Source organism: Micropterus dolomieu, linkage group LG15 (assembly GCF_021292245.1).
Source record: "Micropterus dolomieu isolate WLL.071019.BEF.003 ecotype Adirondacks linkage group LG15, ASM2129224v1, whole genome shotgun sequence".
Taxonomy (NCBI): Eukaryota; Metazoa; Chordata; class Actinopteri; order Centrarchiformes; family Centrarchidae; genus Micropterus; species Micropterus dolomieu.
This window is the reverse complement of record NC_060164.1, coordinates 3,120,344-3,134,455: the sequence shown is the minus strand read 5'-3', so window position 1 is coordinate 3,134,455 and position 14,112 is coordinate 3,120,344. Positions and strand designations below refer to the sequence as shown.

Below are 14,112 nucleotides of genomic sequence, written 5' to 3'. Positions count from 1 at the left end.
AGAACAGGTTTACATGGTTTAATTTTCAAAAAACACCATATTTTTTGTCATACTGCACATTGCTGCAGCTCCTCTTTTCACCCTGTGATGAAGGCTTCATTTTAGCTATGGAGTGATACATCTTGTCTCTAAATGATCTTTGTTGGGAGTTGCACATGCGCAGTTCCTAGTTAAGGACTACTAGCCAATCAGAAGCAGAGAAGCTCCAGCTGCAGCAGCACCAGGGTTGACCTGTGGCGCTAAACCCCGTGGCCAGTGCAGTGAAAATCGCTTCCTATCTGAAAGGGCCATCGCTTAGGAAGCAAAATGTCAGGGGGCTGCATACAACGCAAGAAAGGTTTTCGGCCAGTTGATGCAACACCTGTGATTGTAATCATGTGCACCTCGCATTGTGAGTCCAGACAGTAACTGGTAGACTACAGTTTTGCAATCTAAACATCTTAAAACTGAAGCGCAGCCTTGTTTTTTTGGACTGTAGTTGCACTTTATCAGTTTTAATTTAGTCCTTTGTCATCTTTATTATTTATTTAAAAATTTGTATGTGTATATGTTTGTCACCAGGCCAGACACGGGGGCAGAAATGGGGGTGGGAGGCACAAACATCACACAAACAGAAACCACAGAGAAAGGACAGCACCTGTAAGAGAACAGGGGTGGGGGGCGGGTGGTGACAACAGGAAACATCAGAAAAGTAGAGCCGTTTGTCCGTTTTCAGCTACTGTAGAAACATGGCGGCTCAACATGGTGATGTCCATGTTAAGGGTGAACCTGCGGTGTAACTGTGCCCAGAAGGATAATCCCTCTTCGTCCTCTCTTCAAAGCTGACTTTGACCTTTGACACGAGACTGAAGCGGGGCCCTGCTTACACGTGTGTAGTGAGTGTAAAGGACTGTCCGACTCTGGTTCTACTGCTGCTTTATGCTATTGTTATTATTATTTTGATCTGCTGTTCAATATATCTCAATATTTTCAATTTCTTTCTAAAACGTCCGATCAAATGTCAAGAAAGTATTGATAGACAAAGTATGATATGAATTCTGTTTACTGAGGGACTTGGGCAGTTAATTTATATGGAACACCAACACCAGGGACATCAATGTGTCCCTGAGCAAGGCCCATTTATACTCCTGCGTAGGGTCCACGTGCGTAGCTACACTGTAGGCTTCACACGTAGCCATGCATTTATACTTGTGCGAAGGTCTGTCCGTCATTCTGCAATTACACCCCCAAACGCTAGTCGGCAGTAGCGCCACAGCGTCCACTGTGTTGACTTTTGCCGGCAGAGCAGGCTAACTTCCGGTTTCGGGAATGGGGGTAAAATTGTATACGTGTGGCTGGTGTAGCCTTTTCAAATGTTACCGACCGAATGGACCACATTCTGATGGTGAAACGAGTCATTTCGCTCGGGTTGCGACGGTCAAATATATTGATTCACTGTGTTACAGCCGCTGTTTTGACCGATAGTAAAAGTTACTTAAAGCTTAAAACTTAAAGTTACGTAAAGCACAGGCACTTCCTGTCGGCTCGGAGGTATTGCGAGGCTACCCAGCCGACCAATCACGGTCCGCGCCGCCTCGACGTGTAGTTACAATTTTGAGGAGGTGCATGTCAGGCTACGGCGTAGGTGATGGCGTAGTGTAGGGGGCTACGCAGAGGCTACGCCGCTGATTTGACGCAGAAGAATAAATTGCACTTTATCCCATAGTTGCTCCAGAGGCATGCAACCTCTGACATATGTAGCAGTTGTAAGTCGCTTTGGATAAAAGTGTCAGCTAAATTAGCTAATGTGATGTTACCTGTAAGGTAAGAATTAAATAAATAGCAAACGCTGTGTTTTCAAGCAATCAGATATTTCCATGTGAAGTGCATCATGATGTCAGTATATGCAATGGCACTAGGCAATTAAGGAACGTAACGTACAACTCAAGAAGGTGTATCAGATTCTACACATCTGCCTACCTATACCTATATCATCTCATTTGTGACAGCATAAACATTCATAAGAGAACATGTGTTCTGTTGTATTAAACATATGTTGTTCGGAAATGATCACAGCTGCACAAATATGTGAACCAGGACACAGATAATGGTGCTGGAATAGCACTCCAGCTTTCATCACAAATCTGTTTCCAAACACTACAAATATGTTTCAAATGTTTTGGCCCACCATTCAATTTTCCAAAATGATTTTACTTGCAGGTTGAATGCTTTGCTATGACCATTTTAGTGAAGACAGAATTTGAAATGGGGCACCACATGTCGAAAGATAGAGCAAATAGTTTGCCTTTGTAACGGTGACAGTTGGAACGGTGGATTTTCATCTGAATAAATCTGGCCTGTGCTCATGTATTCAGCAATTCTCCAGCCAAAACACATATTGTGTTTGACTTCCGCATTTATAGAGGCTGCCTCACTGTGCCAAGCAGCTGCATATTAGGACCTATTACGTGATTTCATAGCTCTTAGAAAATTGCTCCTATTCACAACGAAACGGCTGGGGATGGGGTGGCAGGGTTGGTGGAGGGGGTAGTGGGAGGACGGGAGAAAAAGCCCCCAACACACAATCATGCCTTTTCAATTGCCGATGGCAAGGTTGATGACAACATGACCATTGTGTTATAATGATAACACCACAAAGGCATCTGCCCCCCTCATCAAGGCTTCACAGCGGCTGCAGATACAATTTAATTCACTGCTCCGTTGGCGGCGCTGATACCATTATGCAGCACGTCGGCCCAGGGGTAATCACTGTCTTTCCTGAGAGGAGGATGAAAAAAGACAGGCACAAAAAAGACGGGAGAATAAAGATGGAGTGATGATGATGGGGAGGCCGAAACTTACAATTAAGACTGCCAATTCTGACGTGTCAGAGCCCCCCGTCGACTCATGCTCATACACTTTCAACACTTCCACCGCTGTTTATTTACCATGGCTACCAGTAATTATAATTAACATGTCATTTAGTTCAAGACGTCCTTTCATAGGTTGCTGAGTGTGGCCACAGCATTGTGGAGACAGGCAGAGAGGAACGGAGAAGAGGCAGAGGACAAAACTGGCAGCTAAGTACTATTGAATGACTGATGTGGAGGGCACCAGACGAACACGGATATCGCCCAGCGCTGGCGTTCATCATCTTAATTAGGTGTCCCCTGGGGAAGGAATTGCCCACAGCAATGGCACTAATGCTTAATTTCTTCATCGCTCAACCACAATGTTTAATTAGATAAGTGGTAGGGCATTCTTTAGGGGCGTTCTTTTGTACTGAGGTGTGATTGCAGCTTAAACAACATTATCTGTATGTTATCATTTGTGATCTGGAATTTTACCAGATTTTGTTCAGCTACCTAGTTTAGTTAAAGCTGCACTTATCAATATTTTTCATATCAACAACGGGTGAAATGATTGTGTATAAGGTGAAACACTCCACAGGGAATGATCACCCACTCTGCAGTTCACCTCAGCTCTTTGAAGCTTTGTAGCCTCTTTTAGTTCAATGTTTTAGTTTTGGACTACATTCTTCATACGTGGATAACCACGTAATCTGGTCATGGTTTCTTTCTTGGTCGTGGTTTCAAATTAATCTGGAACTGTTAGAACAACAAATCTTTAAGCCCAAACTTGCAAAAGTGCAGACTTGCTGGATTAGGCTGAACCCCACATGAACTCGAACTTGAACTTGAGTATTGATTATGAATTATGATTTTAAATCTGATCTGTGGGTGTAATAATCATAATGCAGAGTCACATATACTTACACAGTATAAAAGGTACACTGAAAAAGAACCAAATCAAATTCAGCTCGGGAAACTGTGAACAAAACAACATACCCTCAACTCAAAGATTCTGGATGTTAAAATACCAATGGAGCCAGAACATATGGCATTTAATCTAAACACTAAAATGGGATTATATCCATTAATCTATTGCTAACTAGAGAGGAGTGGGGTAATGTGCGGCTACATCCACACTACTACTTTTTTAAAACAGTTTTATAACGAATACCATCTTCTCCGTCCACAGCAGCGTTTTAGCTGCGTATCAGAACTGATCTCCGACCATATTAAAGCGACTGAAGAAGAAAATAATACAGACGAATAACCACACCTTGCATTCATTGACAATGAAGTGGAACTTTTATGTAACACGGGAGCACAAAGAGGCTGTGGCGGCGGAAAATAGACTGGGAGTCGTTGCAAAGTAAATATGGCGACATGCAGAGTACAAGTGTTATTTAAACAGTATAAAAGATTTTAATAGAAATACCAAAACTAAAACTCTGTCAGTAGCACTGTGTTTTTGCTTTGCGTGACTGAAATCTATTTATTTTTTTAGCGTTTTCAAACAAACATTTTACATTTAATATGGACGGGAGGCGGAAACGTAGCAAAAGGTCTCCGTTTTAAAAAGAAAACGGAGAGAGACAGAGGCAGTCAGCTTATTGATTGGCGCCTCTCTTTGCATCAGGAAACTCACACTAAAGGATCAGTCTCTCTCTGCCTGATGCGCTGTGGGTGAAGACAATTAAACTCGACAGCAACAGTTTCACAGGATCGCTCCTGCTTGTTGCTCCGCTGGTCTAATTGCTGCGTAATTCTCAGTGTAAATGATTAACTGAGCGCATCAATCTGAAAAGGACTTTGGTGCTAGCTAGCTTTGAAAACTGCTCAGACCTTGTAGTGAAACCATTTTAGCTGCCGTTAAAAATTTGTCTGGCGAGTATTGCATCATCTGATCGGCCTTTTTAGACACCACCGATCAAACTAGTTGAAGCCATTATCGGCCGATCGATCGGAGCACCCCTAAAAAGGCCACAAATACTCCAAAATGAACATGGAGTGGAAAGTAGACATGGAGTGGAAAGTAGACATGCACTTCTGCATGTCTACTTTCTCTACAATTCTGTTTATACAACATTATAGGTGTCTGCATAGACATAGACATGTATAATGTCCACATTATACATTTTGGGCTGCTCTCATAGCAATGGGCAAAAGACGAATTATCACATGACACTTTGGATGTGCAGCAGTGATATATTTTAAGCTCAGCATTTCATCCATATCAACTTTTAAAATTGATAATATCAAGTTTAATACTAAGCTTTAAGCAAGCATTAGATTTAAGCTTAACAGTTTATTCTTGCCCTTGGAAACAGTTGGCAAAACTGGAGCTGTCGACCGTACTTTTCTCAGTTGTTGTGGAGCTGTGGATGTTCAAACATTCCATTATTTGGAGGACTTATATAACTCCATTTGCTAATGAAGACCGCTTAATATGTTCGAAGACTCCATAAGAGTAAGTGGGCCTTAAGTTAAGGATGTTTTGTCAAAACATGTGAGATATTGTGTTTTATCAAATAAAAATGATATGCCATGGTACAGTAATGTTGCAAAAAATAAATGTAGTAAAAGTTAAATGTAAATGTTTCCGTTCATCCTGGGTTAAGTGCAACATCACATGTATCATACTTTCCAAAAAGCCCACATACACTGACATATTTTTATGCTCTAAACTAGTTTCATGCCTGTATTCAGTCTATACTCATTGGTCCACATTCCACCTTGGTCCTGGCTGATGAAAATAAAAGGGTAGGGAAAATCATCTGAATAAAAGATACATTGGTAACAACATTTGGTTCACTTCTTTTTGAATTCAAATCATAATGATGCACACAGGTCACGAACTACTGATAACAGACACAATAACAAGAAGAAATATACTTCAGTGTCAAGTGTTATGGCATTCTTCTCTCAATTAACTGCGCAATGAAATGAGAAGTCACAGGTATGCACCCACTCATTTACAACTTCCTAATCATATTCTTTGTTTCCTTGATTACATTTTGATCAGGTTGAATGGTCATGAGTTGACTTTTTAAGTTTGTATTGACATGAATGCAGTCATTCAGTACAATCTGAAATGCTGCTTTTCATATTTCATTATCATTGTCACATCATGCAAAGCGTCTGACTAGTGGGCTCCTTTGCTAAAGGGCACAGATTGTAAGACAAACATGCATAATTTTCTAGTCCCTGTCTCAGTCTGTTAGTTTGTTGCTTTGTCAGTTGGTTAATGGTGTTTTGATTGGCAAATGTGAAAATAACATAATGGTCTCCACAAGGTGACGTTTGTTACTGGTTGGGCCACAAAGACTACTGTCTTCACTGGTAACATTTCTGTTGCCTTGTTTTTTCTGTAATAATAATGTTATTATTACAAATAATAACATTATTGTTGACTTTGTCCTTATTGGTAGTGGATTGTATTTTTACTCAAATACTTTACTGGACGGAAAGTACAGCACATTAATGTGACGTAACATATTTGATAGATATAGTTACTAGTTAACAAATATAGCCTGACATACAAAACATATGATGGAGATGCCTTTAAAATTGTGCATTGCTATAGATGAACTTACCTAACAGTGTATAAAGCTGTTAAAATGTGCTCCACCTTAACCTACCAACAGTACTTACAAATTAGTCAAGGCTATCAATAATAAAATAATTTAAAATAAAATAGAAACAATATGGTTTATCATTGTCTTTTTTTAATTCCATTTTTTTCTTAGTTTCTCAGATGGTTATTGAAGAGGTCAGTGCCATTCAGGAGAACCTGGAGATCGAGAGAACATGTAGAGAAAGTGCTGAAGCCCTGGCCTCCAAGGTACACTTCATCTTTAAACAATTACTGTCAACAATACTGCTCAAAGTATTCTGTCAGATCATCCGTGTTAATTCTATGTTACGGACATTGCCTAAGGAAGCCTGGATTCAGACATGCTCACAACCAAGAAAATGGTATCATTTGATTTAAACAAGAGAGGAATAATGTTAACAGAATTGTAGGATCTGTTGATTTAGAAAATGCTAAATAAATACTACAGCATAAAATCAGCAATTTGCAATTACACCCTGGTCAGTGTATCCCAGTAACATCACATTCAGTTTGTATGTTGCAATCAAAAACATTCCCCATATCTTAGGGTCTAAAATTGCATTGGATTCTTTTGATTCACAGCACACTTTTCTGGAGTCCTTGCTAAAATGTGAGCTGTGATTGAGAGTGGGGGAGCATGGCACATAGTGATTTTGCAGCCCACTGGCGTTGAGCTTATCACTGTAATCATTTCTCATTCAATTTCTGGACAAAAGCCCTCACAATCCATGTGGCTGGACCAGGTTTTGGGCAGTGGGAGGCTGAGGGAGAATTATGGTGAAGGTCGACTTTCAGGCCTTTTTTCTTACCGTTCCTTAGCCTTCAGTCCTCCTCTTTCCTTTGGTTTGTTTTTTATCCTCATCTTGCAGGGGTGACAAGTAAGATTTATACTGCCCCAAATAAGGCATCTGGGTTGTACTTGCTGGCTACTGAGATTTCTAGATTTGAAAAACTTTTGACTCTCAAAACAACTGCAGAACTCATTATTTGACCTTGGCTAACACTAATTGCTGCAGTTTATTCTACATTTTGTGAAGGTTACAATTTTTTTCAATTGCTTCGGCTCATTTCTTGAAACAGCGTGAGCAGTCTCAAAGCTCTAGGTGCATTTGTCAAATCAGCCTGTATGGTACAGCAAAACACCATAGCTCACCGGCAAGAGATCATTCCCTACCCAAAACACTCAACTTATGCTTCAAAACCATTATTGTATTGTAAATAGATAATATTACTGTGTACTGTACTGTAACGCAGTACAGTGTGCCTCGTGTATTTCTTACATACATTTATTCTGACTTTTACTGACTTTACTGACTATTTCTTCTGTATGTTTTTACTTCAATTCTACAGCATTATACTATAACTGAAATACAGAAACATGAATAATTTCAGTATTCACTAAGTACATATGTGTTTTTTCCCCCGTGTTTGGATAATTGAAGACACTGTAGCACGGTCTACATTGGACTGCACTGGCCGACCAACATAAGGCCATAGTTAATTACATGGTCCACAATTGTGGCCGTCTTTCATCTCGGGCAGCTCTATTTCTTACTTCTTACTTCTTACTTCTACTTCTACTTCTTTCCTGCTGTCCTCCCCTCACTACACCCCCACAGATCCTTACTCACATTCCTCTTCCTCAAACAGGCAGTTGCCCCTGTTCATTATTTGCCTGTCCAGGTTCCTCCATGCTCAGAAGTTGTAATTCTGTTGTGGTCAAGATCTAAAAATAGTTGACAAAATCCATACTAATGTAAGATGTGAGAAGCTCCCCATTCATTTGTGAAGTTCAAGTTTTACCTGACAGGCAGTTCCCCAATTTGGCGGATATTACAAAAAGAAATCCACTGCAATGTAATTCATGGTATATGCCTGACAGATTTAGACAATTTATAGGACTATTGTGCATGTGATGACTTACAAAATGAAAGAATTAATACATTTGGAGAGTACAACTACTGAGAAGCAACATAATCAGTTTTGCCTATTGGTTTTTGTAATTTGTTTAAGACAGTGGTTCTTAACCTGGGGGTCAGGACCCCCCCAGGGGGGTTGCGAGAATGCTGCTATAGACACAAAAATAGAAACAAAATAACTTAAAAATAACTAGACGAAATATTTTCAAATTCAAAAAGGGGTCGGACTGCCAGAAAGGTTAAGAACCCCTGGTTTAACAGAATGAGAAATTTCAATCGGTTGCCCAGTGCCCGGTGGTTTGGAGGTTTGTACATGTTGATTTGAAAATCATTATTATTTGAGAATTGTGCCAAAGCGAGAAAACCCGTAAAAAGGCTTAACCTTTAAACTAAGTAGCTAATAATAAGTGACATTACTGTCATTATTTCATTGTTTAGTATGGTGGAATTTTGCATCTATTCTGGATGTTTCTGTTGAATCTCTGCTGCAATTTTGTAGTTTAATTTCTTTCTGGATTGAAGAAATGTACCTTAATGGGTATCGAGGACTGATAATTTCACAATTAAATACAGAAATAAATAAATGGTCAATAAATAAATAAGCATCCGATTAAATGCACAAAAAATAAAATAGATAAATAAATGTAGTAATTAAATTATACAATGAGACATAAATGTATATATCTCTTTAAATTAACTTCTTTATTTATTCACCTTTGTAATAATTACCTTATTTATTTATTGTCCATTATAATCTTCAACTTTATTTATTCATTACTTCTTTTTTTTATGTATTTATTTATGTGTGTGTTTTAATTTTTGTGTGTTTTATTCTTCCTATGTATTTTTGCATTTCTTTCCCCCATGGTATTTCTTTCTGCCTGTCCTATTTACATTTCTCTAAGCATTTCTGGCTCATTATGCAAATGAGGAGGGGCTGTGTCTCAAGGGGTCAACTTCGCCCCTATTGGTGGACCAGTCAGACGGCAGAGCTTTACTCTACCTGCACACATCAACAAGCTTGCTCCTCACACAGTCAGATGCTTCCTTCAGTGAACTGAGGTGCTAGCAACTCTATTTGTAGACACAACTACCAGCCATGTCTTCCTTCTTTTTCGTGTGGACGCTCTGACCTACAGAAGTTTTCATTTAGCAACTTACATGGACACACTGGGCAGCTGTGGCCCAGGACGTAGATCGGGTTGCCCGTTTATCGGAAGATCAGCGGTTCAATCCCGGCTCCTCCAGGCTGCATGTCGAAGTGTCCTTGGGCAAGATACTGAACCCCGAATTGCCCCTGGTGGCCGCCAGTGTATGAATATGTATGAATGTGTATGAATGTTAGTTTCTGTTTGAGCACTTAGGCTCAGTGTATGAATGTGTGTGAATGGTGAATGCAGATGTAGTGTAAAAGCGCTTTGAGTGGTCAAAAAGACTAGGAAGGCGCTATGCAATACGGAGCACAGAACTGCGGGAAAGTGAGCTGTTGTCTGTGAGAACCACATGGTCAGCTTGCCACAACTAAATCTGGAGTATTTATGGTAAATGCTCCCACAAAGAGCAGCTCGTTGCTCTGCTACTATCAGGTGCTGTTTCAACAAAAACGCCATTCAGGGTGAAAATTCAACCGTGGTGTTGTGTTGGGAGATGCAGTGACTTAACCAGTGGTGAGTAAAAAATATTATGAATAGTACATTCTAGGCTAATTTATGTAGTGTTAATGCCATATAGGCTAAAGCTCTTAAGCTAGTGGTGGTGACTAACAAATAAACTAATCTTGACAGTTATCATTAAGAAGAATTTTATGCTTCTGTTAAATGTGATTGCTATTAAGCTGTGTTTTATGTGTGGTAATGGAGTCAATTTAAAAGTAACTTTACTGTACTTAACCAGTCGAAATGATTTGATATAGGCTAGTTACTGTACTTCTGTCTTGCACAGAATACAGAAGAGGAGGTGGACACGGGTAGCCATAACCATATTCATCAGAGGACAAGAAGAAAAGAAGAAGGAGAGCAACAAAGAAAATAGCCTAACAATAAAATAAATTCCTTTTATATTCCCCCTTACATGCCTTGTTTATGTGTAGATACAGAGGAAGAATGGGAGAACAGCACACATTTCATTGTTACTGTGTGTTAGAGCATGGGAGAACAGTGGGTACTTTTAATACAGCCCACACCCCTAATATTACTGTGTAACTACAGGATAACAAGTGGAGAACATTCAAGATTTTTTTTACAACTGTCTGTAATGTGTAAAGAATGAAAATAAATAGGCCTACTAGGCTCCTCTCTACTTTGACATTTAAGATTAGCTGTGTTTGATCCACCTTCATACATGTATGTGGCATTACTACATTACTGTATAACTTGAGAAAGGTCAGTTGTTTTCCGCTCCAGCCCGCCAAAATGAAAAGCATCTTTGGGATTAAATGGGCTTTATTAGCTGCTGCAGTGCAGGATGAACAAAGAACAGACCCGTTTTGTTGTGGTGGCAGCCCGGCTGACGGTGAGTGTCCTGGTTTTTTCTCCTTTTTATCAGTTTTTCTGCTTTTTCCTTGGTTTTCTGTTCCCTGCCTGCCTCCCTGTGTTTTCTCCCCTGTGTGCTCTCTCTCCCTCTGCTCCTGAGCCCAGCCAACTACCTGCACCTGCATCTCATCAGCCACCTCGTCAGCCTGCCACACCTGCCAGTAATCAACCTCATCCCTGCCTGTATTTCAACCCCGGTTCTCCACACCATCCTCGCTTGATCGTCGTTGCTCCATACCCGGTACACTCACCCTCGTCCTCCGTTCAGTCGGCTGGGCTCATCCACCGGCCCTCTCCTCCTCAGACTACCCCCACGGCGTCCTCCCTGTTCCTCCACCGCTCCTCGCTTCCTCGGCCCCAGTGTTCCCCGGCTCCCTGGCCCCCAGTCTTCCTGGTTCCCCGTGCCTGTGTTTCCCCGACATCCACCTCTCCCTCCATTCCAGTCCCTCTACCCCTTTTTCCCTCAATAAACCTCCTTCCCTCAGAGTGCTGCTTTTGGGTCCTCTCTGTCCCCACACCACACAACCCCATAACACGTTTCTCAATTTATTATTCTAAATCATGCAAAGAAGTAGAAGAAATGCATAATAAATCCTGGGACAAAATCTGTCCACAAATACTGTACAGTATGTAGCCTAATTGTGTTATAGCTGACTTGGGCAGTGAAATGTTTAATTTTTTAATTCATGTCGTCCTCGTTGTCCACAACTCAAATCAGAATTTAAAGAGTAATGTGTTTTTATAGCACCTCACAATCCATGAAGATTGGAGACTTCCTATCAGAAAGGTAGGAAGGTATTTCAATGTACAACTGCAGTACTTCAATCTAAGTAAAGTAATTTCCCTGACATTTTTGTGTTATTTTACTTTTAATAGACACATGTAACAGGTTTTATAATTCCTGTGAATATAATCCAATTAATCTTATTTTCATACAGTATATATGCTGTATTAAGACCTTATTTTGAAAACAGGACGTTGTTGCATGTGTATCTATGTGCTAATTTCAAAGTCCTACGTAATTTCATAAATTATGTGGTGCTCGCATCGCATACTATTAAGACTTCATTGCCTCTCTTCAAATAAGACTCTCAGACTGAAACACGTGTCTTTGTAAAGAGAGAAACTGACAGAACAAAGTCTCTAACCTGGCTGTCAGCTTGGCTATGCTCCAAACTGAATTTACCATATACCAGAGTCGAATACGTGTGCACTCCAGATCTAGCTGCTACTAGCTGACGTGTGCTTCTCACAAACAATGGTTTCCTTTATGGCAGTTCTGTGTCCGTGTATGTCGCAAACTGAAAACACAAAAAGGAAGGAAGACATGGCTGGTAGAATCGTCCTCAGATAGAGTTGCAAATCACTTCAGTTCACTAAAGGAAGCCATCTCTCGTGACTGTGTGGGGAGCAAGGCTTGTTGATGTGTGAGTTTTGAGTCTCTGACTGGTCCACCAGTAGGGGTTCACCCCTTGAGACACAGCCCCTCCTCATTTGCATAATGAGGCAGAAATGCATGGAGAAATGTAAAAAGAGGCGGCAGAAATATATAACCATTGAAGAAATAAATAGGGTAGAAATGCAAAGAAAGAATAAAACAGACAAAAATATTTAAACACACACTTAAATAAATACATTTAAAAAGTTAAAATTAATAAATAAAGTTGAAGATTATAACAGACAATAAATAAATAAGGTCATTATTACAAAGGTGAATAAATAAAGAAGGTAATTAAAAAAGATATATACATTTATGTCTTATTGTTAGTGCTGGGCAACAATTAAAATATTTAATCGCGATTAATCGCAAGCGGTCGTCTTATGTGCATGTGTTCACTCGCACAGACTTCACTCGGTTAAAAACCTGAAATGACATTAGAAGTTGCAGTGGATATTTTACAAGCACGTACCAGGTAACGTTAAAGCAGCATTGAACACAGGGTGCAGATGTTGGTTTCGGTTGTTTGAGTTGTTTGATAGGCTGTGTCATTAACAAGCAAGCGGCTCACCTGCTGGATCGCAGTTCGAAAAATACGGAAAAAGAGACAGTGTAAAAAATAAATAATTTTTTTTTTTTTTTAAAACTGCGTTAACGTGCCCAGCCCTACTTATTGTATAATTTAATTACTGCCTACATTTATTTATCTACTTTATTTTTTGAGCGTTTAATCGGATGCTTATTTATTTATTGAGCATTTATTTCTGTATTTATGACACTAAAGTTGCTTCTGCAAAGCTAGTGAACCTAACATGCAGAGAGGATGAGACTGTCCCAGAGCCAGCAAAGCAGCTGCAGACAGCAAATACTCAGCTAACATCACAACAACACCATGTCTTGGTGAACTAGAGCGTAAGCTGAATGTCCGTGGCCACACACATTATGGCTGAAAATTCAATTCAGTTCAGTTTTATTTATATAGCGCCAAATCACAACAACAGTTATCTCACAGCGCTTTTCATAAAAGAGCAGGTCTAGACCGTACTATATGATGCTATTTACAGAAGCCCAACAGTTCCCACCAGAAAAGTCAGTAATAGTATAGTACAAACAGCACACACACAGAACGAACAGCTACCGCAGTGTTAGCAATATTCACTCAATCTGACAAAAAGTTGTTTTTTTGTTTTTAGTCTGTTTAGTATAATTTACAGGCCATTCTATGTGTAGCATGGAATGATGAGTCTGAACCATCAGCTTCACATAATAATGACCAGACTCACCTCAAGATGCTTACATTTATGCATACACTCTCTCTCACACACACACACACACACACACACACACACACACACACACACACACACACACACACACACACACACACACACAGATACTGAGTTTGTATTTGTGTGTGTGTGTGTGTAGATAGTTTGTAATGCCATATGGCAGCCACAAACAACAACTTAAATTAAAGCTGCAAGCAGTGTTGGGCTGGCCCTCGCATGTGTAGCGCGTGTGAATTCGCCACACGCTTCAGATGCTGCACAAAGGTGTTAATCATCACTTCCTGTGTCCCCTTTGTGGCGCTACATAGCACTTCGCACTACGACTACACCTGAACATGTAGATGTGTTCGGGTCGGGACAGTTATCAAGCACGTAAAGTTTGGTGCAGATGTGAGCATGTACACTGAAGTTACAACAACTTCCTGTTTCATGGTGAATCATCGATTTTGGATGCCACGCCATGGGCATGCTGTTCCACAAAAACTCACCATTTG

At 40.2% G+C, this 14,112-nt stretch overlaps 1 protein-coding gene across 1 annotated transcript in view; it reads left to right on the top strand.

The window, feature by feature from the left end:
- Positions 1–14,112, top strand: part of shtn1 (shootin 1) — a 44,510-nt gene that overhangs the window by 5,832 nt on the left and 24,566 nt on the right. Inside the window, exon 2 of the mRNA XM_046071376.1 lies at positions 6,575–6,669. Within this exon, the coding sequence (XP_045927332.1) occupies positions 6,575–6,669 (95 nt within the window). The remainder of the gene's footprint in view (positions 1–6,574; positions 6,670–14,112) is intronic.